This window comes from Pyrus communis, chromosome 3 (assembly GCF_963583255.1).
Source record: "Pyrus communis chromosome 3, drPyrComm1.1, whole genome shotgun sequence".
NCBI lineage: Eukaryota > Viridiplantae > Streptophyta > Magnoliopsida > Rosales > Rosaceae > Pyrus > Pyrus communis.
The window spans coordinates 26,793,314-26,819,901 of record NC_084805.1 but is presented as its reverse complement, the minus strand read 5'-3'; the positions used below and the strand labels follow the sequence as shown (position 1 = coordinate 26,819,901).

The 26,588-nt window shown below is 38.0% G+C and overlaps 4 protein-coding genes, 1 long non-coding RNA gene and 2 pseudogenes across 6 annotated transcripts; 3 read left to right on the top strand and 4 right to left on the bottom strand.

Moving 5' to 3' along the window:
• The first annotated feature begins 446 nt into the window (after positions 1–446).
• On the top strand, positions 447–2,222 carry LOC137729040 (peroxisome biogenesis protein 7-like). Its single transcript, XM_068467861.1, has 2 exons — positions 447–1,547; positions 1,813–2,222. The coding sequence occupies exon 1, from the start codon at positions 569–571 to the stop codon at positions 1,541–1,543; it is 975 nt and encodes a 324-aa protein (XP_068323962.1). The 5' UTR covers positions 447–568; the 3' UTR covers positions 1,544–1,547; positions 1,813–2,222.
• A 2,481-nt stretch (positions 2,223–4,703) lies between these two features.
• LOC137728531 (abscisic acid receptor PYL12-like) lies at positions 4,704–5,264 on the top strand. The gene has a single exon (XM_068467291.1). The coding sequence runs from the start codon at positions 4,704–4,706 to the stop codon at positions 5,262–5,264; it is 561 nt and encodes a 186-aa protein (XP_068323392.1).
• Positions 5,265–7,734: 2,470 nt separating this feature from the next.
• LOC137728530 ((R)-mandelonitrile lyase 1-like) lies at positions 7,735–9,388 on the bottom strand (annotated as a pseudogene).
• A 3,694-nt stretch (positions 9,389–13,082) lies between these two features.
• LOC137728529 (cyclic nucleotide-gated ion channel 1-like) lies at positions 13,083–16,402 on the bottom strand (annotated as a pseudogene).
• A 66-nt stretch (positions 16,403–16,468) lies between these two features.
• On the top strand, positions 16,469–21,034 carry LOC137730023 (uncharacterized). 2 transcript variants are annotated; one of them, XM_068469093.1, is made up of 5 exons: positions 16,469–16,599; positions 17,405–18,528; positions 18,624–19,062; positions 19,144–20,354; positions 20,449–21,034. In XM_068469093.1, exons 2-5 carry the CDS (start codon positions 17,521–17,523, stop codon positions 20,479–20,481), a joined length of 2,691 nt encoding a protein of 896 aa, XP_068325194.1. In that variant the 5' UTR covers positions 16,469–16,599; positions 17,405–17,520; the 3' UTR covers positions 20,482–21,034. The 2 variants fall into 2 exon arrangements, with proteins under 2 accessions (XP_068325194.1, XP_068325193.1); XM_068469092.1 differs by having other exon boundaries at positions 18,624–20,354.
• A 950-nt stretch (positions 21,035–21,984) lies between these two features.
• On the bottom strand, positions 21,985–23,493 carry LOC137727403 (uncharacterized). Its single transcript, XR_011067795.1, has 3 exons — positions 23,317–23,493; positions 22,645–23,041; positions 21,985–22,440 (listed from the first exon to the last, which is right to left on the bottom strand). It is a non-coding gene; the product is annotated as an uncharacterized lncRNA (long non-coding RNA).
• Positions 23,494–23,732: 239 nt separating this feature from the next.
• LOC137728527 (myb family transcription factor MOF1-like) lies at positions 23,733–26,079 on the bottom strand. Its single transcript, XM_068467290.1, has 4 exons — positions 25,848–26,079; positions 24,275–24,656; positions 23,904–23,980; positions 23,733–23,780 (listed from the first exon to the last, which is right to left on the bottom strand). Exons 2-4 carry the CDS (start codon positions 24,585–24,587, stop codon positions 23,733–23,735), a joined length of 438 nt encoding a protein of 145 aa, XP_068323391.1. The 5' UTR covers positions 24,588–24,656; positions 25,848–26,079.
• Between the last annotated feature and the right edge of the window lie 509 nt (positions 26,080–26,588).

The window sequence follows — 26,588 nt, the reverse complement described above, 5'->3', positions numbered from 1 at the left end:
ATTTATTAATTTATGTGAAAGTCGAGTTGGACATGAGTCTGTATGACTATAATTTTAAATAGATAACGCAGAAATTATCAAAATTGTGAGCATTATATAAAATTAGAAAAATTAAAAGGAAAACTAATGAAAAATGTTTGAAAATTTTAAGTTTTAACGATAATGAAAAAATAAAGGGTAAAGTGAATAGTATCATGATTGATTTTTTAGTGTAAAAATATAATTTTTCATTAAAGTAAACAATACCGGAAAACATTTCGTTAAAATTCTCAAAATTAAAAAGCTTAAGAATGTAAAATTAGATGAAATTTAATGGGCAATATGTAATTTAAACTTAAAAAAAAAGAGATGTGTGTACTTTTATTTCTTTCTTATTTTTCACGAACTTTCCACGTTCCAAGAAGATGACTACATAAAAAGTTAACGCCAAAAAAAAAAAAAAAAAAAAAAAAACAAAAGAAAAAAGAAAAAAAGATAACGCCAAATAATCCGAAGGACTCGACAGCCTCCGAAACCCCCAAAATTGAAAGCCAAAAGCGGAGAAAGCGCCGCTGGATTGGACTAAACAATGCCAGTGTTCAAAACTCCGTTCAACGGTTACTCCGTCAAGTTCAGCCCCTTCTACGAGTCCCGGCTCGCCGTCGCCACCTCTCAAAACTTCGGCATCCTCGGCAACGGCCGCCTCCACGTCATCGACCTCTCTCCCGCCCCTCTGGGCCCCGGCGTACCCCGCCAACCAATCACCGAGCTCGTCTCCTACGACACCGCCGACGGCGTATACGACGTCGCATGGTCTGAGTCCCACGATTCCCTCCTAGTCGCCGCCATCGCCGACGGATCCGTCAAGATTTACGACACCGCTCTGCCCCCGGCCTCCAACCCCCTTCGCTCCCTCCACGAGCACACGCGCGAGGTCAGCTCCGCTGATTACAACCCCACGCGCCGTGACTCCTTCCTCACCTCCTCCTGGGACGACACCGTCAAGCTATGGACCGTTGACCGTCCTGCCTCGGTTCGAACCTTCAAGGAACACGCATACTGCGTCTACTCCGCCGTATGGAACCCCCGCCACGCCGATGTATTCGCCTCCGCCTCCGGCGACTGCACTCTGCGCGTGTGGGACGTGCGAGAGCCTGGATCCACCATGATTATCCCCGCGCATGAGCTCGAGATCCTCGCGTGCGATTGGAACAAGTACGACGACTGCTGCATCGCCACGGCGTCCGTTGACAAGTCGATCAAAGTCTGGGACGTGAGGAGCATGAGGGTTCCGATCTCGGTGCTCAACGGCCACGGCTACGCCGTGAGGAAGGTGAAATTCTCGCCGCACAGGCAGAGCTTGATCATGTCGTGCTCGTACGACATGTCGGTTTGCTTATGGGATTACATGGTGGAGGATGCGCTGGTGGCGCGGTACGACCACCACACGGAGTTTGCGGTGGGTGTGGATATGAGCGTGTTGGTGGAGGGGCTTCTGGCGAGTACTGGTTGGGATGAGCTTGCGTATGTTTGGCAGCACGGGACCGATCCTAGAGCGCCGTAAAAGGGTACTTTTCGATTTCTGATTGTCGATTTTGGCTTTGATAGTTTTCGAAATTGTGAATTTTGTGATTGGTGCAATGCTGTTACTGAGTCATCCTTGAACTTGAATAGAAGATTTAATAAAGCAAGAAACTTTATGTTTGCTTGATAAAATGCAGACCCATCAATCTTTACCTGCATTGCATTCTTGATTGCGGTTATCGCTATTCTCGGATAATCACCTGTTGTGGTTTAGTGTTTGTGATATAATTTTGTGGTTTGTTGTGCAAGATGCGAGTGATAGACATTGTGATTGGTCCTCGTAGCGGATTGCAGGTCAGAGCCTTGCCGTCCTCCATGCTTTTTTATGATCTGATATTTCCGATTTGGTATGCATATACATAGTTGACACTATCAGCTTAGAGTTTGTTTGTTGCTTGAAGTGGAAGCTGTTGATTACTTACTCACTAGAAATGTTGAGGCATGGGAAGGATTTGTAAGCCTTTCATGGCCTCATCAGTAGAAACAAACTAGCTAAGTGTGCTTGTGCGCGTCCGAGAGACGAGCAAGGTAAAAGTCCTTGATTTGTTTATAGAATGGAAGAACGATTATAATCTAGTTTGTTCTTGGATGCGTATGGGTGTGAATCATGCAGCATTTCAGCAGTTTTCTGATGAATTTTTGTCGTTAGACTGGTTCAATCTCTGGCGTGGTGCATTTTATTTTCATATTTCAAATTTTCTTTTGTTCCTGAACCCGCGACTCGTTTGTTGCTCAGAATTGGAATGGATTGGACAACTCATAAAAGTTTGAGGTATATCGCAGGTAGAGGTGAATGATTTTAATTTTGGGGAAACAATGAGGTGATTGGTAATGAAGGAAACTTATCCCGTCTTTTCCTACCGTTTTGGGGATTGGAATCGATAAAAGTTGGGACACCATTTTTTTCATTTCTTTCTTCAACCTACTTTGAATCTACTTGTTTAGATTCCGATTGAATCCTGTGCACAAAACGGGACAACAGTTCAGGCAATTAGGTTGGTCATTCTCAGGGTTGGTTTGGTATTCTGTGTTTTGAAAAAAAATTGCTTCTGCTGTGCTGTGATAATAAGCAGCAGAGTGTTTGGTAAACCTTTTTGTAAAAGTGTTTTTTTTTTTTTTTTTCCAAAAGCATTTTTACAAAAATGTTTACTAAACACTTTGCTGCTTCATTTCACAACTGCTTATTCTCACAGCACAGCAGAAGCAACTTTTTGTAAAAGTGCTTTTGGAAAAAAAAGCAGTATTATAGTGTTTAGTAAACTTTTATATAAAACAGATGTGAAAAAAAACTGATTTTTCAAAGCTGGGTTTTGCAGCTTTTTGTTTTTGGAGTTTTTTCATCCAAAATTGTGAAAAAAAAAAGCTGAAGCTAAATGTTTACCAAACACAAAAACAGCTTTCAGCTTTTTTTTATACCAATTTTTTTCAGAATCGCATCAGTACCAAACCAGGTTTCATTCCAATTGTGGCTTGCTTGTGCTAGCTGTCGTAGAGTAGGCTGTAACCCTATTGTGTCCAAGCCTGTTTGATTTGGGCCCAGAAGTTGGACTTATGTTTGTTGACATGTCTGCTTGTTTGTCCAGGCTCAGATTGGGTCAAACAGGATTTTAAAATATTTCATCAAAGAGGATTTGATTTGCCCCAAATGAATTTTCATAGAAAAATAATTCGGGTAAATACCAATGAATGCTGGTACACATCCCGTGCTGCTAGTAAGGTTCTAAAAGACATTAGACACTAGTCGAACTAGTCGGACGGTAGGTTGGGGCCTAGCGCCTAGGTGAATTTAAGTAAATCTATTATATTTCGTGTAAATAAGTGTCAGTTTATACATAATATATATATATATATATATAATTTCATCATAAACTACAAAATAGAATGACATATATATTATGAAGTATTTGAACGTAATGAAAACATGAGGAACATACATATAATGTGTGTTCATTTTAGTGTTAAGTCTCTTATAATTTATTGAAAAAAAAAATGCAAAATGAAAGTTACCTATTTTCTGTCTAAGTGAGTCATAACCTAGGTGGGTGCTTAGGCGGGTCTGGGCAGGCTAGGCCGTCTAGGCGGGCACCTCAGCAGGTTTAGGCGTCATTTTTTAATTTTCAAACGCCTAAACATTAATCGGGACGCTAGGCGGAGATTTTTAGAACAGTGGCTGCTAGAAGGGTGTCTTAAAAAACAAATACAGGCATGCTCTTTGCTAGGTAATTTTAGGTTAGGCGATCTCAACGCGTATTTATTTGGGAAATTTTAGATCAGACAGTCTCAACACGTGTTTATCCGAACGTGTACACAATCAGTTAATCTTCATTATCGAACACATGGGTACATTCAAGCATGGATAGCATCAACAATACAGGGAATATGTAGTTAGATTATAAGAGCATTTCCAATGGTAAAGGCAATTAAAGTATATAAAATTATACTGTAACAAGAAATGTGGGCCTTATTTGTCTACTCATGGTATTGTAGGCAACATTGCCTATATCATTAGAACTAGTTTTTGCCATCTTGGTTCGTCAAAATGAGTTTATTTACTCAATTGCCTACACCATGCTCTAACGTGTTGATATATTTGGCGATACTGAGGTTAGAAGCAACTGGTTATTTCCTGAGTCAGTATTATCCCAACTTTGCTGACTTGTAATGATATGGTCCACGTGGGCGCAAGTGTTATCTTTGGTGACATGTCAAGATATGGTCCACATCCACTTGTACACAAAACTTTAAAAGAGTAACTACCTAGTGCCTTAACAAATGGAAACTATTATTTTAGTCCGACATTTTGGAGTAAACCTCCACAATAAGAAACTCCAACAATACAAACAAGAAACCATCATGTGAAAGAGCACGTGACCAAACCACTGCCCTCCAATGGCAACCATTATCCTAACAGTCAAGCACAAGATCAAAAGCTCAAGTCCCAAAACCTCCTTCATAAAAATCCAAACATTTTTTGTCTTTTAAAGAAACAACCCTAAAAAATAAAAAAAATAAAAAAATTTCTCTATCTTTTGCCCTTCCATGCAATTCCACCACCCCTGTATACATAGGGTAACCCTAAACTATTGTCCCCAAACTCCCAACACCTGAAAAGAAAAAGAAAAAAAAAAAAAAACCTAGAAATGGTGTACCACCCAACGTCCCAAAATATAAGCCCTGTAAGCAAAACTCAAGTCATGATAGACACCAACCATACCCACGATCTTTTGCCGAACCAGTGCGGCTCGAGACTCGTCCAAACCGTCGACGCACCGCTAACCCCAGTCTGGTCCGTCCTCCGCCAGTTTGACAACCCGCAAGCTTACAAGCAATTCGTTAAGAGCTGCAGCATGCGGGCGGGGAACGGAGGCATAGGGAGCATTCGAGAGGTCGTTATTATGTCAGGGCTGCCGGCGAAAAACAGCATGGAGAGGCTGGACAAGCTCGACGACGACGTGCACGTCATGCATTATAGCATTCTCGGTGGAGACCACAGGCTTGCAAATTACAGTTCTACCACTACGGTGCATAAAGAGGAAGAAGAAAAGGGAAGGAAGAAGAAGACGGTTGCGGTTCAGTCGTACGTGGTGGATATTCCCGCCGGAAGTAGCAAGGAAGATACTTGTTTGTTTGCTAATACGATTATCGGCTGTAATCTCAAGTCATTAGCTAAAGTTACAGAAAAGATGGCTGCTAAGTGCTGATCTTAACTAGTTCATTAGCTTAATGAGTTGTAGGCTTAAGGGTTTTTCTTTATTTATTTATTTATTATTTTTCTTTTGAGGATGGACGATAGTTTTGAGTGGATGTTGATGAGTTGAGAGGTTTCTTCCAGATTTAGTTGGTTAGATATTTTGTGCATGGGTGTGTTGGTATATATTTTGACTTTTTTGTTGTAAAAAACTAATCAATAATATGCGAGTTTACAGCTATTATGTGCTAAGTATTTGCATTTTTCTATTACTTATACTCTTCTAGATTTAGAGAAAAGTAAGAGTTTGAATTCTGAATGCAGCAGGTTAAAGAAAAAAGTAATATCTTACTAAATTAATCTTGAAACGTTTTATTCAAATGACAAGTAAGTTATCTTGATTTTAAAAAATTCATATGCACTTTATCTCAATTGTATTTTTATTTATTTTAATCGTACACTAAAGAGGTAAAAATATACGAATTCGAAACACAAGACCACCTGAACAATTTACTTGGATGAGTATTTTAAAGTGAAATAATAACTTAACATGGATATACCTCATGTGTTGGGAGGTGCCACGTAGTGGCGGGCTGAAAGGTTTGGGGTTAGGGTTTAGAGGAGTTGTTAATTTCTCCACCCTTGCAGGCCAAGTCGGCTTATTGAACCACACCAGCTCTGTATTGATGGCGTCTTGGAGATTATGATCAACCCCCTCTAAGTCAGCTGGTTGCCAAAAAAATAATAAATAACGAGTCTGAACCACAACACACAAAAGCTAACCTTAGCCAAAAGCCTAACGCCAATTCCTAATTTCTTTTTTTTTTGCGAAACTTTCATTCCTAATCCATCAATCAAAACAAAAACAAAAAAAAAAAAAAAAAAAAAAAAAAAAAAAAAAAAAAAAAAAAAAAAAAATCTAAAATCACATGTAAACCTAAGATGAGAAAAATACCGATATGATTGGAATCCGTGATACAACGAAGTACGATGGAAGGTGCTTGATCGAACTTGAACAACAAAAAAGCTTGGATTTGTGAGATATGAAGTCTGACGTGGAGGAGATACAAATCTTGGTGTGGAAAAGGCCGCGTTTGATAAATTATAGCGTGCTAATTTATTTATTTTTTTAAGTGAACAGAACACAAATGATGTAATTTTGATTTGTGTCAATTAAAAAAAATATTCATTAAAGGTCTCCTAATTTCATTTTATGGGATCAATTAAAATTTCAAAGGAGAATTATCTAAATTATTGGGGTCACTTGCAGCCAATGCCTACACATTGGTTCCGCCGCTGTTTACGAGTCAGCTGGTTACCCAAAAAAAAAGAATAAAAGAACAAGTCTGAACCGCAACCACTAAGGCAAGGCAAAAATCACACCCGCCGTCTACCCTTGCACCACCAAGGAAGCAATGCAATCATCAAACATCTCTTCGTGTGTCTTGTGTACCATGTTTAACATGCATTACGCCTTCAAACAATAAACAACGACACACACACACACACACACACACACACACACACACACACACACACACTAGACAAATAATACAATAAAAAATTAGTTCAAGCTCTTTTATAAATAAAGTAGCAAAAGCGATAGTGAAAAGAAAGCAAGGATAGGGAGAAGGAGAGCCAGAGACCACCGGAGTATTAAATTGGCCATGTTGCCCTTCGCAGAGGCCTCCTCAGAATCCATTAAGCTTGGTATATCGCGTAAATGAAAGAGAATTCGTGGGTTTTTCTGCAAAAGGTTCGGCCACCGGAACCATTTATCCGGTGATCGGAATACCCCCAGTCCCTAACAGCACTGAACAGAAGGAAGAAGAGGAGTTATTGATTTTATTTTATTTTTTCTTTTTCTTCGTCGTTTCTGCGTAAGATTCAAATGAACTATTTGGTCGCTTCGCTTCTTTTCTCTTTTTTTTTTTTTTTTTTTTTGTTTCAATCCTGTTTTTCCCTCTTAATATGTTTTATATATGGCCGGTTTTAATGAAACTGAAGTAAATGGAGTGGTTGTTTTGAGGAAAACGTGGGAGCGGTTAGAGAGACGAAGCGGGAGAAGAAGGGGGTCGTGGGTTTTTATCTTCTTTTTTCTTTTTCTTTTTCTTTTTTCTAATTTTTAATTCTCTTTTTGTTTAACATATTTTTCTTTTTTGTTTTTGACAAAAGTGTCCCTGTTATTTTGTTTCTATTATTTTCAGCTAATATTGGATTTTATTTGTTTGAGGGGTTTTATAGTCCAATTTTTTTTTGGTTAAGCTTTGAGACATCAAACTCTCATTCTGGCTTTCTAATATTAAAGTTATATATATATATATATATAAATTATATATCTCTACGGTTGAACGTGATATAAATAAGTAAAATATAAATCAGATTAGATGCTAGAGCGTATCATATTGTTATTGAATACGCTGCATCATATTATTTTCAGATACATTGGTATTGCAAAGTTCTATTGAACACCAAATGTTTTATTGAGGTACACCTACCCTTGCAAGGGGGCAGAGAAAGAGCCTAACCCTTCCTGCCACCCTAACGCTAATCTCACTTGAGTAAGAACTCGTGAGTTTATTAGATAAATGAAATTGCTGAAATAATTGGCTTCCTTCATAGCTGATCAGTCTGATCTTTCTCGTAGAATTTTAAAGCCCATATACCTGCCATTCAACAACATAGTTACTAAGAATTATAGTGGTTGCTAGTAAGTATGTATCACACACACACACACACACACACACACATACCTGCCCAACATCAAATAGAAGCCCTGAGGGTGGCTCGCCGGTGCGGTAGGGAATGTGGACGAATCAACAACACGTAATGCGTTGATTCCCTTAACACGCAAACCGCCATCAACCACCCTCCCAACAAGGCATCCGCCGTGGTAATGCCAATACGATGCCACTGTATCTTTACAGAATTTCTCGAAGGATGCATCATCCGTACGGTTGTTTGGCAAAGGTTGTCCCAAAAACTTGAAACCTTCGATACCCTCCGTTTGCCATACTTTATATGGTTTTAAAGTTTCTGTCCTTAAAACATTGCCTATACTTTTCATACTGGCTACACCATTAGCAAGGTCAGTCGAATCTGAAAAGTAGTTCAATTTGACATTTGGAGGGATTGTGACATCAAAAGATGAATTCAGCGTGAGAGAACCATGAGCAAAGGTCCTGGAACTTTGCTAGGAAAGTGAGCAAAAGTCGAATTTGGAAGGGGATAAGAAGAACTAGGAAAAAGGCTGTAAGCCGGAGTCGTATACGGCGGGAGCGAGATAGAACATTGGTAGAAATTGTTTGTAATGGCTAGACTCGTCACAATAGAGGGCTCCAATGGATCATTTGGGGTCAAAATGTTAATGAAATTGCGAGGATTATCATACATAAACTGCCCAATATCGAGAAGATCAAGAACAACTGGGATTTTTAGAGATGATAGGTAAGACTTTGGGCCAATACCACCAAGTAAAAGAAGTTGAAGAGACCCAATTGTCCCAGAACTTAATATAACTTCTCCTTTATCGTGTATTAGTGTCCGATGAGACCTTCCATTAGAATCCCTATATAAAACTCCTGTAGCTGACAAATCTGCATCAAAGAAAAGCTTATAATCAATACTCGAACGAATATAGAGATATTGTATTTGCACTTGGAGTGTCTAACCCTACACTCCCTTTGTTAATGTTTTAAGATGATAAATATTAATTTTGGTGTCCCTTTTTAAATAATACAAAATGCAACATACTTGTTGATTTCGTAGACAACGTTGAGAAGATGATCTTCTCTACTGTGCCATGAACTGCAACTCGCAAGTTGTTTGGGTCTCCTTTATTAAGCAGTTCATCAGCTCATGTCTCGTTCCATTATTGTCAAAAGTTGAACCTGTAAATCTAGTTCCTTCTATGTGATCTAAAACGAATCCGTTGTTTGGATCATATCCACCAGCCTCCAAAAATACTTTTTGCGCAACAGATTGCCAACCACTGACCGAATTATTTGGCCTACCCACAATAGTGTTTTCAACCGACTTATATGTCTTATTAACCAAATCCATGTCCCATTCAATTCCTGACTCATTATAGAATGATATGTTAGCTCGAGCATGGATGCCGGCGTTGATCATGCTCATGCCCCCTATGATCCTGCCTCTTACGGTAGGAATGTTGGATTTAGTGGCCAAATAATGTGCAATTTGCCAAAGCTTTTCGGTGCATAAAATAAACAAAGAAAAGTTTGGTGGACATCATTATGAGTAGAGACAAAATGATGATGGTTGTAAGAAAAAAAGTAAAGGTGGTTGTTTTTTATTCGGCCCGTTGAATGTGGCTTTTATGATTATGGCAGCAATTATGATGTTGGGGAAGAAAAGGTGAGTGGCCTTGTGTTGATGTGTGCGGCCTAAAGAAAGGAGAGTTGAGAGAGCAGAATAAAGAGAGCTCATTTTCAGTGTGAAGATGGAAGAGACGTGAGAGCTCTTTGTGGCAGAGAGGAAGAGAGAGTTGCAGAGAGAAATCAAGAGAGCTAGAGTGATAGATCTCTTGTGAAAGAACTCTTGGGGTAGAGTGAGGCTCTTGGGAAAATTCTGTGAGTGGGTGTACAAGGGATATGGGATTGGGTTATGTCGATTTAACTCATGTGTAACCTGTTCTTTTTTTTTTCTCATAGTGAAGAGCAATATCTCTCCGAGGACGTAGGCAGGTTTTTGCCGAACCTCGTAAATTTCTCGGTGTCTTTATTTCTTGTATTTTAAACTATTCAACTGTGGGTTTGTATGTTGGTGAAGATAATTAGCCAAGGCACAACAAGGAATGCCATCTTCAGACATGATCCTTTGAACCGGTGTCTTTCCATCATCTTCTTGCTGGAGATTGTATAGAAACCCATCTTGATTCAATAAGTTCGGATATGCTGTAGGAAGGCTGCCCCTTTCTAGAACGAGCACTGAGTATTTTGCAGATAAAGTTGCTGCCGATGGACACCCTGATGTGCCCCCTCCAACTACAATGAAGTCGTATTTTTTTCCTAACGGAAGATCAGTAGCATTGTACACAAATTTCAAGTAACCAAAATCTGCATAATGTGAAGAGATGAAGATTTTCGAAGTATAAATACATGAAGTAACTAAAATCTATTCACTCTTGGTTTTCGAACGTCGGTGGAGTAATTTATAGTGAGCATGAGGAGGGGCTAGCGAGTGAACCCCTGATTGAAGATGAAGAACATAGAGGAGTAACACCAGTAGTATAGCTGACACTGTTGATTCGTGCATCTGCATGTTTTCAAAAACCAGATGGACTTACGTATGTTTTACTCTATACAACTCAAAACCAGATCGATTATCTATATATACACAACAAAATTGGGCCATTAATAAAAAATCAGCATCGTACACTCAGAAGTTGCAGAGCAATTAGCAAACCACTAATTTTTTTTAGGGAGGCCTGCGGGATGTCCACTCCCTAGTTGCCAGTTGGAATGCTGACGGAAAAACCACAAAATTTGTAAAACGTACAACATTATGGTGTAATCCATCCTCCACTAATATTGCTGATTTTCCTAGTTCTTCAGTGAATAAGTGCAATTTGTAGGTGCAGAGCCTTGACGTGTGTAGTCCATTTCTAAGCCATTATCGATCTTACCCATCCCAAATATCTCATTATTTCAAAGTTCTAGGGGTGTAATCGATTTCTATGTGTTTACTTCTTACACTTTCCTTATTTATCTTCTTTAATTTATTTAATCCGATGACTAAAAATTAAAAGGGTGTGTGAAAAGTAAAAAAATGTGTGTGGACAGCACACCCCTTTGATTTTTAGAGAATTTTAATACACCTTTTTTAAGTCACATATTTAAGAGGATTTTAATAGATTCTATATTTCTATACCTATGTTGGCAGATTTATATTATAGATTTTTATGAATTTGTATGAACTTCTTTCATGTATTTTATTGGATTTTAACTGAGTCCTGCAATGGGAATGAAACTTTTTTTTTTTTTGGATAAAGGGTAAATTACATTACGCAAGCACAATAGAGGCCCAAATACAAAGCACAAAAGAAAAGATGGCCTGCAAAAACACAAAAAACAAAGCCCAAAGCCAGTCTTTAAGCCTACGCAACACAAGCAAAACCCTAAACTAGGGCTCCTGAAGTTGCAGTCGTTGGCATCAAGAATTCACACAAGGATCAACACAAACCGTCACCCGAGCACTTGAGATCACACCAGCAAGAAACCCAAAATTGAGGAAGAAAAAAGCCGCATCATCCTCCAAGGAGCAGCAAATTGATCGCCGCCGCGAAAGCACGTGGGAAAAGAGATCCCACGAGCAACATTGCCGACAAGGGCAAACACTGGGAAGGACCAACAAAGGTGGTGGTGTGAACAGCCTAACCAAGCTCTACCCACCCTCCCATAGGTCAGCTCCAAAGCACAGTGAACACAGGCTGTACCTGAACGAATTTGAGGAGGGCAGAAAGACGATAAAGCCAAATGATACAAATGATGGAGAGGTATGGATCGAGGAGGATGGAGGAAATAAAGGATTGGGGATTAAGGCTCAAATTGGTGAAATCAAAGACAAGCAGAGGAAGGGGGAGGAAATTATGATGGGTAGGGACAAGGAAAATTGCATGCAATAGGAAGAGCAAGGAAAAAAATGAAGATAGAGGGAAAATATGGGACTGTCATCGACCCTAGCCACAACTAGGGCCGTTAGCAACAGAACCAAAGACCACTCACACGATGGTGAGAAGGACTCATAAGAGGAGAGAAAAGCTCGCATAAGGACATTGTTGGTTTTTTTTTTTTTTTTTTTTTTTTTTTCCAAACGATATCAGAAGGGAGAAAGACCACTGACACGGGGAACGTAAGAGACTTAGCAGAGAGAACCCTTGGTGTAGAAATTGCAATTTCAAACGTAAGAGAATTTCTTGTTGGGTTGTAGACGGAGTCTATCAATGAATTTCTGACTAGATATGAATATGCTAGGAATTGCATTTCAGAGGAGACTTACCAGATTGGAGTAAAGCTCCAACCTTTAATCACCAATCAAAAACTTCTCAATGCCACCTATGCACCAGTAACGATCTACAATACCAACTTTAGCAGACTCAACACTTTATCTGAAAAAATCAGGCCAACCCAGATAGAATCAAAGGCAACCCATTAGTTATTTTACCAAAACAGAACTACCCAATAATCTTAAGGCTGCAAATTTCGTGGTTAAATCCACAAAATAAACGCAAGGCAGTTGTGGTGTGTTTCAAAATCATTTATTTCATTAGCTAGCTAGCAAGTGCATTTCAATTATTTACAAGTTTATTTGAATAGTCCTGAGTATTATTGTGGTGAAAGTTTGGACTTTTAAAGGTCAGATATCGCAAATGTTGTTTGGACAACAGTGCGATATATGGGTTAGGTGAGTTGGTCAGGACAGTGTCATCCCCTTACACTCATGTTCGAATCTCCTTCCTGTAAGTTTGTTGTGAAAAAAAAAGGGGTCAGATATCTCTTTAGGATAGATGCACTAGACGAGCATTGGTTCTCCCATTTGGCTTTTGATTGCACATATATGCCTAGTTAATTAGTTGTAAGCTTGTTGACGTACATCTTTTACTCTAAATAGGCTTCACACTTAAAGCTCATGAATTGATGAAAAAGGTTTCTAAAAAAGGCCATCTTTAGTGATTATCTTTCACTGGCTTCTGCTGTTTTACTGAATAAACAAGTTTCTTAGGGAAATGATAATAGATAATACGTTTCCTCTTCCTCAACTTTGGAAAAGAACGTTTGTAGTGTTCATATGAAATGACATATCATCCGCACTACTTGAAGTGACCTAGAAGAGGTACTTTATTAGTTATCCTTTTACTCCCCATTTCTCTCAGCTGGGCAAGATGCACGGCCCGTACCTTTCTTCATGATGGCAGCTCCAACTTTTTTGAACGGAAGAAGCTGCTAGCTAGTTGCTGCTCCTGAGAGGGCGGAGTGACCTTGACAAAAATGCGACCAGTTTTGGGACACTATAGTTTTCAAGTTGTAAGCCATTAGAACAAAGACTTCAACTTTTGTGTGGGACTTGACAAACATGGTCGAGATTGGTAAGCCAGTGAAGAAGCCCAATGCTGACCCAATTTACAAGTTCTTCTCCGTAGAATCACCTTTCTTGAGTGCATCCAGTATTATTAATGTTATTATTATTACTTGATCCGTAGCTCCATACAATGCCTTGCTGACGAATAACATCTCCCACAGAAACAATAGAAATAATACTCTTCATGGTAATTAACATCGATGTTTTTTCTTTTTCAAGATGTATTTGTAGCTTTTGCATCATCACCTTCTTCATATGCTTTGGAAATGCCATTTTCAGATGACCAGAATTGGCTCTCTCACTCTTTCGATTCCATCTGGCGTAGAACTTTCCTCCTCGCTGATGGTTTACTTACCCTGTGCGTCCATATCTAGTGCACAGTAAGGTCAGTAGTTCATTAAATCCTGAAATATCAAAACCAGGAATGAAGGTAAGGATTCCTAGATGTTATTGGTCACCAACCTGCTGCAAATTTCCACTGAGGTAAAATAGAAATAGTAGCAAGCCAAATAAAGAAATAAAAACGGCAAACAGATTTTCCAATGCGTAGCTACTGGTCTCGAGGTTAGATCCGAGAGAACTGCATGCAAAAATCACATTGATCAGATAAGAAATAATATCTGAAGTAAAATTAATTTCAATGCGCGCAGATCCTATAAGTAAGAAGATCTTCAATAACTGACAACGAAAATTCTTTGTTGATGTTGCCCTATCCATTACAAACCTTAGATTTTTAAGTCCCTACCAGAAACAATGCAAAAGCTTTCACGGAAAGTCTGTTGACTCCACCGTATCAGACTGAAAAGCATCAAGAAATATCCCAAAATCGGAAACCTTTGTATCTGACGGATTAATAGGGCACAAATCATTTAGGGCTGTGATATTAATTGGAACAAACAATCGTTGCAGTAAAAAGTAGGTTTACGTCCACTTTGATGACTTTGGCAAGGAAGTTGCCAGCAAGTTGACTCTCTCTTTGCATAGCTAAAAAGTACCAAAAAACTCCGAGTACCTAAAAGACCAATGAGTAGTGAGTTAATAATCGCACATGATTTGAGCTATCTTTTGTTGTGATAAGATTAATTCATATACATGAACAAGACTTACAAGACTAGCAATGATGTAAGGAAAGAGATTGAATCCACCTTAAAAATCCATATCGAAAACAGGAGATATTTACCAATTCCTATTCCAATCTCGGTTGTAGGAGAGTGTTGAGTTCTTTACATGATACATAGATACGAATAACTTGTGGAACATATTGTAACAAAGCAAGAGTAGTCATAAACTCCTTGGCACGCAAAGAATTCGAGCCCCTTGATTTTGGAAACAATATAAATGTTAAAACATGGCTGTCATAGCAGTGGTAAAGAGAAATAGGAAAATTCAGCCAATTGTTTAATTGATAGGATAAATAAATGGTTCGTTTTATTTTAATTCGTTCAATTGTTTTGTGTTCTCATAAAACATTTAGAAGCATTTTTACTTAGCACCATTAATTTTAGGATATACTTATTATTCTGTTCAAAGACTGTCACGTAAAAATCACAATAACTCTTGTTAAGACCAATTTTTTTTAATTATTAGGAAAGATCTCTTGTGTTAGGGGTGAACAAAAAAGATTCTAAAGAGTAGTATTTTAGTGAACAAAAAAAGAGTCCTATTCTTTTTTCTTTATAAAGTTTATGTTATTCGTTTGAAGAAAAAAGAAAAGCCCAATTAAGAATGGTTTAGACCCAATGGCTTTTATGGTGCAGTCAAAAGTTGGTATCCGCAATCTAAGGGCAATCAATCCCTTAAATCAAGAGAAAAGCAGATTGACAATGTTCATAACTGAACCTACCATGTTATGTTATGCATTTTTCATACTTTTTAGAGACTAATCGAACAAAAGATTTTACTTTGTTGGTGACCAATTTCAAAACCGAACTTCTTTGAAATTGTTGACAAAACTCTCACATCCGGAGAGAATTGGATTGAATATTTAAATACAATTAAGGGTGGAACAAGTGTTGGAGAGTCGCATCATCACATGCCAATGGGTCCTCCAATTGCCACACTTTCACTGCGAGTCATTGAGTCCATTAGAAATAGATCCAAATTATTCGACCCAAAAAATACTATTTCGGTTTTGTGATTTAAGAAGTACTTTCAAGTATTTTTTTTTTTACTGAATTTTTTATTATAAAAATGATGGTATGGCTCTAACAAAATGCCTTCAACTAAAACAAATTCATTACGGGCATACTTGTTTTTCAATAAACATTCCGAAGCGCGACTTTAGCCTAAAACCTCATCACATGCATGTTTTCTTATTTGAAATGAGAATTCAATATTATGATTTTGATATTTTCAGTGTTTATTAACATATGGATATTTCATCTATTCAGGGTCTCCATATTTCTAATCATACAGAATTAAAAAAAAAAAAAAAAATACTGTTTTCCACACACCATCCTATATACAATAACTGAAAAACTAAGAATTCGACTAATTATGGAAGAGTAATTGATCTCGATGCCATTTATGTTCTTCTAAATACTTAATTTTTAATTCATAACCTTTCTCATTCTAAATAAATAAGTATATAAATATAATAAAAGGTGATTACTATCTAAATGCTACGTGGACAAAGAGTCATGGCTGAAGGCTTAATAAACAAGTCGGTCAGTCCACCAATTTTGACAAATTTGAAGAGTTAAAGGAGCTTGGATGAGCAAGTAGCAACCGTCACTGTTTCCCAACCGTAACGTCCATGACCACATCTCCCTCTCCATCAATCCAATATCAAGAAACAAGTGGTGTATCAATGTCACATGTTTTAGTAAGAGTAGATAACAAAAATGATATATCGTATATTATGAGACAAGTATACAAATATCATGTGTTAATTAAATAAAATTGTACGGAAGCGTAGTCGTGTTCATAACATACTAAAAAATGGGTCCACGTATGGGAAGAAGAAGGAGGAGCAAAATGATCGATCCAACGAAAGTACTGTACTATGTTGTGTTTAGCTTTACCCTCTGCATGTGTTTGGTCTTCGTCCATGTCTGACACTACATACACTCTTTGAAAAGTTAAAAAAAAGGCACTCTCACATTCTTCCACCTCTCTCTCTCTCTCCCCTACCTTTCTTGGCTCTTTTATTTTCTTTGTTTGCACTCATTCTCCGCACCATACGGCATCATTCTCGGAGCCCAAGTTTCATCAGGGCACACAGGCTCGAAACAACCTCTCTCTCACAGGTAAGCCTCCTCTCTCATCTTCTTCAATGGAGAGTTTTTGATAAATTTCTCAACTTTTTGATATACAACTTCAATGTAGTGACAGATGGTGTAAGTTATGCATGAATTTAAATTCTGGGTTTTCTTCGAAACATTCTGGTATCGCTGTTTCCCTTTGTTTTGAGTTGGGATGATGTTGGAATCAGACCAAAAAAATATGAACTTTCTGATGTACAAGTACAACTTGAAGTGACTGATGGTGTTAATTATACATTAATTTAAATTCTGGGTTTTTTGTTTGAACATTCTTGTATTGCTGAGTACTTGGAGTTAACGGAAGACTTAACGTAAAACCATTGGAGTAAAACCAAGCGCATTGGCGTTTTAGAATTCATACAGTCAATCCATTCAGTGAGATAAAGATTTGCTTTTGTTGTGTTGTTGAATTAGTATGATGTTGGAATTAGACAAATTTGGATTAGAATTCACAATAAAGTTTCTTCCTTTGGCACACATTTCAAGGTTTCATTCTGCTTATCGGATTTTATTGATGGGATTGTTGGGAGGGTTTGAGGTCGTTGAAAAGGTTAATTTTATTCACCAGAAGAGCAGTAGTAATTCTTTTGGTCATGGGAGTTTGTTAGAGTAGGTAAAATTTAGTTCATCTACTAAATGCTTTTCCGTTATTTAGTTAAAGATATTTGATTTGGCCTATCTGTGTAGGTGTGAATTTTTTCTGTACTTTTTGTGTGTGTGTGTGTGTGTGTGTGTGTTAGGTTGATAAAACTATGGATTGTTACAGTAATTTTAATCCTTTTCTTTTCAGAGTTGATTTAAATTCGGATGCGAACGGATTTACCATGATCTCTTCTGCCACCCCTGTTGTTGAACCTTGAAGTATAGAGGGATTAAAGAACATTGGCTTGATCGAAATCAGTATATATGGAGGAAAGGAAACTGAATTTGAATGCGCCTTTTCTGTCCGTGAGACGAATTGCTACAACACCAGTGATCGCAGATGGAGAGAAAGAGAAGATAATGCAGAGGCCCGATGGGCGGCATACTCTTCCTTCTTACAAATCAGACTTTCGTTTGGAGCAGGTGACAGAACCGGTTGCAGTTCCTTTTCACTGGGAGCACATCCCCGGAAAAGCCAAGGAAGACAATGAGGCAGAGCTTCAGCCTACAGAGGAGGCTTCAGTTACTCCGAGGCTTCCCCGGGGAAAGCTTATAGATGTTACAAAACATAATTCAGAAAGGGACTATGGAGATCAAAATGAGGCTAGATCACCCCACTTTAAAGCGTATTCTTTGAAAGAAAATGTGAAGGAGTTGAAGTGCTCGAAAGATGTAACAAACGAGAGAATGGCCTTGGAATTACAGAATGAGGATGATGTTTATTCGGATGCACTTGAGACGATTTCCCCTACGAAGTCTTTCTCATTGAACTGTAGTGCAAGTTGTCTCAGTCAATCTGAAAGTGCAGACGTGAAGCCATCTAGACCCTCCGCTATTGATCCACAAGCCCGGGATTTCATGATGAATCGATTCTTACCTGCAGCCAAGGCAATGTCTTTGGAGACACCTCACGCTGCAAAGAAGCAGCATACAGCTGCACCTGAACCGCCAAGAAGAATCACGAGGGTAATCCGCCATGAGGATACGAGGCCCTTACCTAAGGAACAAGTATCTCAAATGGAACTGCAACACGGACAATACGAAGAGGAAAAAGAAAGTGAAGGAGAAGATGACGATTACGATCCCTCTGGCTCTGTTTCAGCGAAGGGTTGTGGGTTGTTTCCCCGGTTGTGCTTGCGAAACTCTTTATGCCTCTTAGGTCCAATTCCAGGGATGAAAGTTAAGACCCGGGGTCTCATGTCTTCGTCCTCTAAGGTTGCAAGACCAGAAAAATCTACTTATGGTCGGTCTCACAGCCAACAACTCAACAAGGTTGTTTTAGAAACTATCACATCTCTAGTTTCGTTTATTTATTTTCTGATAACAAAATCATATAAATTCTGACATTTTCGTATGATTTTAACTAGCATGCTTGGGATGCTGCTTATAAGCGCAAATCAAACTGTGGAGTCCAATCAGGTGAATTGCTGAAGTTGGAGAATAAGAAGGCTGGTGAGTCCAAACGCTTTACTCATTCTGGTGATCTAAAGAAAGGTAGGTCATCTCCCTTCGGGAATTCACGAAGTGCTTGTATATCCCCTTACCGGAATAGAGCACCTTGTGGAGTCAAATCAGCAGAATTTCAGAAGTTTGACTATAATCAGGCTGGTGAATCCAGTCGCTTTACACTCGCTGGTGATCCAACAAAAGGTAGGTTATCTCCCTTGAGGCATTCACGAAGTGCTTGCATATCCCCCTACCGAAATGGAGCACCTTGTGGAGTCAAATCAGCTGAACTGCCGAAGTTTGAGTATAAGCAGGCCCGTGAATCCAGTCACTTTACACACTCTGGTGATCTCAAGAAAGGTACACTATCTCCCTTGAGGCATTTACGAAGTGCTTGCATATCCCCTTATCGAAATGATGCCCCTCATGGAGTCCATTCAGCTGAACTGCAGAAAATTGAGTACAAGCAGGCTTGTGGATCCAGTCTTCTTACACATTCCGGTGATCTAAACAAAGGTAGGTTATCTCCCTTGAGACATTCACGAAGCACTTACATAACCCCCTATCCAAATGAAGCACCTCGTGGGTTCCATTCAGCTGAAATGCAGAAGTTTGAGTATAAGCAGGCTTGTGAATCCAGTCGCTTTGCACATTCTGGTGATCTAAATAAGGGTAGGTCATCTCCCTTCAGGCATTCACGTGGCACTTGCATATCCCCTTACCGAAATGAAGCACCTCTTGGAGTCCATTCAGCTGAACTGCAGAAGTTAGAGTACAAGCAGGTAAGTGAGTCTAGTCGCCATACACATTCCGGTGATCTAAACAAAGGTAGGTCATCTCCCTTCAGGCATTCACGAAGTGGTTGCATATCCCCCTATCGAAATGAAGCACCTAAGTCTCCATTTCCAGGAGTAGGATTTCTTGGCGTTCCCAGAGAAGAGAGTACCAAAGCCAATAGTAAGTCCAATTTGCATAAAAAAGGTGGTCACAGCTTTCAGGAAGTAACAAGCCATCAACGAAATATACAAGGGCCACGCTCTGAGAGCCCTATCGTTGAGAAGACGCTGTATGTAGATACTGTAAATATTGGCAAACTGTCAGATTCGAATTCCAGTTCTTTCGATACCAAAGAACAAGTCGACTGTGCTGATGAAATTTTTGAGACCTTATTAAAGAGAAGACACATGGAAGAAACTTCTTCTGCAGAATCTCCATTTCAAGACATCAAATGCCTGAATAATTTCGAGGCTGGTGGCAAATTGGAAACTGAAGTATTCGAGTCTGCTGATGACAACTCATCTTCATTATGTGACATATCACACTTCAAAGGCCAAATAGTTGCAATGAAGGACTCTCTGCTGGGAATTGGTCAGGAAATTGAGGCCTCTAACTATTCAAACTCTGATACTAATGGAAAGCTGGATAGAAAAAGTGGTCAGATTATAACTATACAGTCTCCTCTTCCCCCACCTCTACCAAGATCACCTTCCGAGTCTTGGCTTTGGTCTACCCTTTCGTCAATTTCTTCACGAAATTCATTTTCACATGCGCATACTAAAAGGCTGGAATCGGAGACATCCTCCATGAGTACCAAGTGGGAAACCATTGTAAAAACTTCCAATTCGCGTAATGATCATGTGCGCTACTCTGAGGTAATAATCTCACCATCTTTCATTCTCACATAATTTTGTATACAGTAGAAGTTTTCTGTGACAAAGGGAGCTCTAACATTTTATACCTTGACAGGAATTAATTACTCATTTTTCTCAGCAATCCTAGAGTAAGATTTGCCTGGGTCTTCCAAAATTTTCTTTTTGTTTTGCTGGCTTCGTCGGAAGAGTTGGTTTGAAGGTGATCCGAGGTAGCTAACTCGAGCTGGCCAATTTATTTTTGGAGGCTCTCTTCCTCCAATTGTTTTCGCTACTGTATACCAGATAAGCAACTTGGGTTTTCAGATTCTGCTTTTGGCTTCTTTTTTTTTTTTTTTTTTTTACCTATCTACAGTTGAGTTCCTCTTACAAATTCCTTGTAGTTGAAGCAATTCCCATATCAGTAGCTTTTAATATGTTGGCTTTTGATATTTTTGGAAGTCAATCACCCTAAAGATGATCATTCATTTACATTTTGCTACTGATCATTAAAATATTTGTATATTTCAGGTTTGTAGTTTCTTTGCTTCAGTAAAAGTATTTGTATATTTCTGTGATGGATTGTTCCTGGAGCATGAAAGCTGAGAATCCATCAGCATTTCATTTGTCCCTAGACAAATGAATTCAAAGACACCCCCCGCTCTTAAGCTACAGAAGGCCCATGTAATTTTCTGGACTGTTCGACTACCAGACAATAGAAATTATGAATCCTTTGGTAACTTTTGAGAGCCCATTCTTGAGTGCCTCAAATGTTCGGTTTCATTGAAACTACATACGAACAAAATCGCGTTATACGCCAATCTATGTTATAGTATGAGTCAACGAGGAGTTTATGCTTTTAAGGTCTCGTTTGGCACGTTGTATAAAGCACCGAAGAGAATTGCTAAGAATATTCTCTCAAAAGTAAGACTCTTTATAGACTCTCCCACACTTATCATTATGGCACAATTTCTATGCCAACGTTATAAAATAATGTGCTAAAAAAATAAGGTGGCGGAAGGTCCATGAAAAGGTCCAATTTAAAAGAGTCTTCTTAGCATTTATCAAGCAGCGAATAAGTCTAATAATATGATGCCCGTTGTTAAGTGAGCTTATGTACTAAATAGACACCTGCTTATTGAATACGGACAACTTTCATTTATGCAGTTGACACCTGGATATTATTAATTGATTTATGTGTTAGAGTGAACTGGTTATACTACCAAACAGTGCTTAATTTAGAATCACACAATAATTTCTCATTTCATGGTTTATTTGACATGAGAAACATGGACATGTCTATGCAAGGATTTTCTTCTTTTTTACTTCAAAAAGGAACAAATCAATTAGTTTTATGTTTTCTTTTGTACTTCAACTTTTAACTCCCTCCATAAAATTTTTATTTTAATATCGAAGTTAGTCAAGCAACCAAAACATTATGGTACTTCTATATTTTGATTGAAATGATATTTACATTAAAGTTTTATCTGATTTAAACTATGAGAAGGACTCGAACTCGGATGTGTAATAGAGCATATATATCCTCTTAGTCTGTAAATTTGTGACCCTTTCGTTCATGCATGCAAAACCTTGTTATCATAATACCATTGAGGGTTTAAGGAGTCAAAACCGAAAGCACCACCAAAAAAAGAGAGAAAGAAAAACCCTAAGCTTGTACAAATGCTTTTAAAACAAGTATTTCACAGTACGTTGAGAATTTTTGACACAGGACTAGCCAAGGGGGTCTTGGGAAGACGATGGAGATATATACCTGGGAATCACTAACCAGCCTCCTCAATGCCTGGGTGGCTCCATGACATTAATTAGTATAGACTGGAAATTTGTTTGGATATACTTCTATATTCACTATTTGCACCTCAGTATATACGTGGGGTCGACCAGATTAGGTCGACAACAAGAATTAAAGAGAAAGAGCAAGCTTAGTGCTAATTTCCTGTTTAACTCTTTGCCCAGTTCCATAATGATCTTCACTAACCATACGATGTCTGGAAGTAATCTTCTTTTCCTCATAATTCTCAACTCTTTGGCCCAGACCCAATTCCAGTTGTGGCATCCATTCTTTGTACTTCGAAAATTTTTCTGCATTCAACTGTAACGGAATTCAGGTAGTAATTAAGATGAATAAGAATTAACATGTACGGAATCAAAATTAAAAAGTAATGAAATGTATAATATACACACATATATATACATACATATACATATACATACATATATATATATACATATATATATATATATATATATATATATATATATATCAATAGACTAATCTGCAGAATGTAAAGCATACCTCAAACCTAAATGGCGACTTGAATTCGGTTTTGTAGCAACTGGAATTGGTGATAGAATTGTGTGCGTTTGATGGAAATTGCCTTACGTTTCTGCTCTCTCCAAGGTGCCAGTTTGGTGGCCTTAAATTGTGAGATTCCCCTATCAACCTTGGTGTGGTGTGCATATGATGCATTAGATGGTCAGATTGGGAGCCATTACGATTATCCGACCAATTGATTTTGGCAGCAGGTATTCTTTTAGCCCTCCATTGTTGTTTGTTAGTCGTTTCAAATGGAGGCCACCTCTTTTCCTCAGGAAACTTGCTAGGGTTTATTGGTACAGTTTGCAAGATTGAATCTATAGATTTGTTCGAGTTGTTGCCTTTTGCGACTTCTTTGTTTAGTAGAGAACTTGACCTGATTATAACAACAATAGAAGCATGATTGTAGGGCCTATGGCTAGATAAAAGAGAAATATAGTTACGAAACCAAAAAAATACATACATCATTGGTCACTAACATTAGTCATGACACGAGATGAGGTGGCTAAGGTCACTATCAGTGTCTAATGATTGTTACCAAGCATGTTTATTATAAGTAACTAACGGCTTTAGCCACCTCATCCTGTGCCAACGATGTCAGTGACAATTTATATTGATTTCTTTTAGTGTTAGTGTGTAACATATATATACCTTGAGCTAGCTTTAAAATCTGGCTGTGATTGGCTATGACAGTCGTGTGGATTTGTTGCTACAACGATGCCACCGTTGTCCATTCTAAAGTATACATGTCGCCGAGGCTGGTTGATTGTTTGGTGCACCATGCAAGATATGTAATCCCTTCCATGCTTGGATTCGTGGTTTTCAGATAATACTGCACCAAAAATAGGATTTGTATTCATGGATAAATTTTTTCACTTTCTTTTCCATGAACAATATTTATCACATAAGGACATAAGGACATAAGGACTTGGTATAAATGACAAATTCCGGAAGTTTTTGTTTGTAATTTAGACTACTACAGTTTTAGAAGAATTATTTTAAACAGAAAAAGTTGTTAAATAACTTAACCTTGCTAATTTTATACTAAACTCAAAGATGATATCAGATCAACCTTTACCTTGGCTATTCCCATCAAGCTTCTTACTTCTATACATCTGACAATTGGAAAATGCATGATTGGGAGGAATTAGTAATTTGGAAAAGAAAAGAATTAAGTCTATTAGGATCTGATTAATTATAAGGATATGATTATTTTGACAAAATAATTATTTCCGAACCTGCAAGTGACTCTTTACATGAGAAATGCTAAGTCCTCTCACATTCATTAGCTGAAGAACTAATTTGGGAGTTGCTCCTGCATCGATACGAACAGAACAGAAACATTATTAATGTAAAGAGGCTGTAATTAAGTAAAGTAATAATAATAATAATGTAACTTGATCTTAATGTTCCTATATAGTACATGGTATTTTTTTTTCTTTAAGTATTAAAAGTGATTTCAAGTTCGAATCCATATTCTCAATAAAAAATCTATCTACTTCTAAACCTTATTATTGGAGAGACGCGCATGTAGGGCAAGAAAGTACTGTTCATCTTGATGTAAAAGGATATATACATATTTATTATACGTATCTAGCTAGAAACTTACTATCTTGGCCACCCAGTCTTTCAACAGCGTGCACAAAAGAAAGATGGAGTTGAGGTGTCCACCGAAGACGAGGCATTTTTGATCTCACATATTGCCTTACTTTAACCCTCTGCCCTTCATTTCCTCCACTAGAGATATCATTATCTGCAGCTTTATTCCCTTGGCCTCTTTCTTCATTGTCACTACTTGCTTCTTCATTCAAATCGAAGGATGAGAATTTCTGGGACGATCCCACTGACCCGTTTTCTACTTGTTCCTCGCTGATCTCGTTACTCTTCTCAGCTTCCTGATAACCAAATTCTAGCTCATCCATTATGGCTAGCTAGCTGCTTAGTTCCCCAGAATGATTAGTTTCCTCTTTATCAGCTAGGCCCGTGCGTTGCTGAAAATTAACACCAACCAGAAGTTAAAATAGTGGATTTCACTAGAAAAGAAAAGGGAATTAAACTATTGTTAATTGGTAGTTTAGCAGTATTTTTTACTGCCACCTGAGTGAGATACAACTACTGATATATATCCAACTCTCCTGGTTATAGTACTATATGTTCTTAGTCATCCTACGAACTTATTTGGTAAGATGTGGATAGAGAAAAAAACTTTTTTTTTTAAAGATATACTTAAACAGAAACCCTGAGTGGTGGACATGATTAAGAAAATAAAGATCGACGTTATTAGTGTGCTGAGAACAAGAGTTTCATATAATCATCAATATGTTGACAAGAGTTCAGCTATTATTGCCCGCCTGGAATCAATTAACAAACAAGAAAGAAATTAAAGCTTTACCTCTCATATTCTAATGTTTAATGATTCCCCCATTTCATAAATATATTCATACAAAAAATAGGGTTTTGTTATGATTAATTCTGGGGAGATAGAGATAGATCGAGAGATCTTAATTTTTAATTAGCAGTAGATCGAAAATCATTGTTTACCGAAACTGAATTTTTAGGCTGCAAATAATGATCCTATCTATCCAGTAAAAACAAGCTGATAACAATCACCTTGTTTACCCCCATTAAAAAAAAAAAAAAATCAACTTTGTGTGATTAATTAAAGGTTAATTAGTTCTCAAAGAAAACATGCTGTTTATGATCTTTGTAAACTAGGGATGAGAGACTACGACCGAAAAATGAAGAAAAATAAGAGAATAATTAATAGACGCTAATTAATCATGAATCGCAATCATTGTCTTCTTGAAAAAACTATACATATCAATACATCATTACTTTGAAATTTTTTGGAAAACAAAGAGAAATCAAAGGAGAAAAATCAATCAAGTATACTAGCTTAAGTAAAGTGTACTTTGCAATTCACTTTCTTTCCCCCAAAATATAAACACCATTGGTGGTGAGAGTAGTACTTGCCTCAATCCTTCTTCCGAGTAATCAAACATTTTTTCTATAATCGATGCCTAGATGTAGTGAGGGAGGCGACTGACAGAGATGCTTAAGTGTTTCTCGGTTCTGGGAGCTTTTGTTTGGTTCCAAAGAATCCAAACCATGGAATTAAGGTCATCCAAATGTAGATATTCCAAGACTTTCATGGCATAAGAAAGTTAATACTTAATACTCACATTATGGATACAGATCATGCCAGTGCTGCAACTTCCTTGGAATATTGTTGGAAATCATGTGAGTCCTCTCCCACCCTTTTTGCCTCTCGATCTCCTTTTTTTCAGTTTTTACACCTGTGTCCTTTTAAAATCTCTCTCTCTGAGCTGTGTGTTTGTGTGTATGTCTTTCTCTCTCTAGCTCTCTCATAGACACAGTATGCTCGTGGTTATCTTAATTGTCTTGCACTTGACCTCTGGGGAGACTTCTCTCTAATCTATTGGTTTATTAATGATAATCAACATTTTGTTCTGTTGAGCAAGTTTCATCTAGGTTAATGTAATCAACTAATTATTGATTGTTTGAGAAAGAGTGAGGTGGGGCCTCTATATGTCATCACTCATCACTCTCCATTTTCTTTCCCACCTAAAATTGGACTTTTCCCCAATATCAACAAGCAGCTGTTTTCGTGTGTCGTGCTAAGGTTTTTCAATTTCCTTACATTATTGGTAAGGTTGTTTCATACAAACACTGGAATTTTGTAGGGGGCCACATGCATGGTGATTGAGAATTCTTGAGATTGAATACTGGTCAATTTTGGTGCGACTTCATGCGCCTAATCAAAGCTAACACAAATGGCAGGCATACATCGATCAAACTTCCTGCAACCTAATTTCCAATTGTGCAGATTGATTTCATACGGGTTAATCGAAGAAAGTTGAGAGACAATACGAAGAGTAACTAAACTCTTAATTAATAAGCAT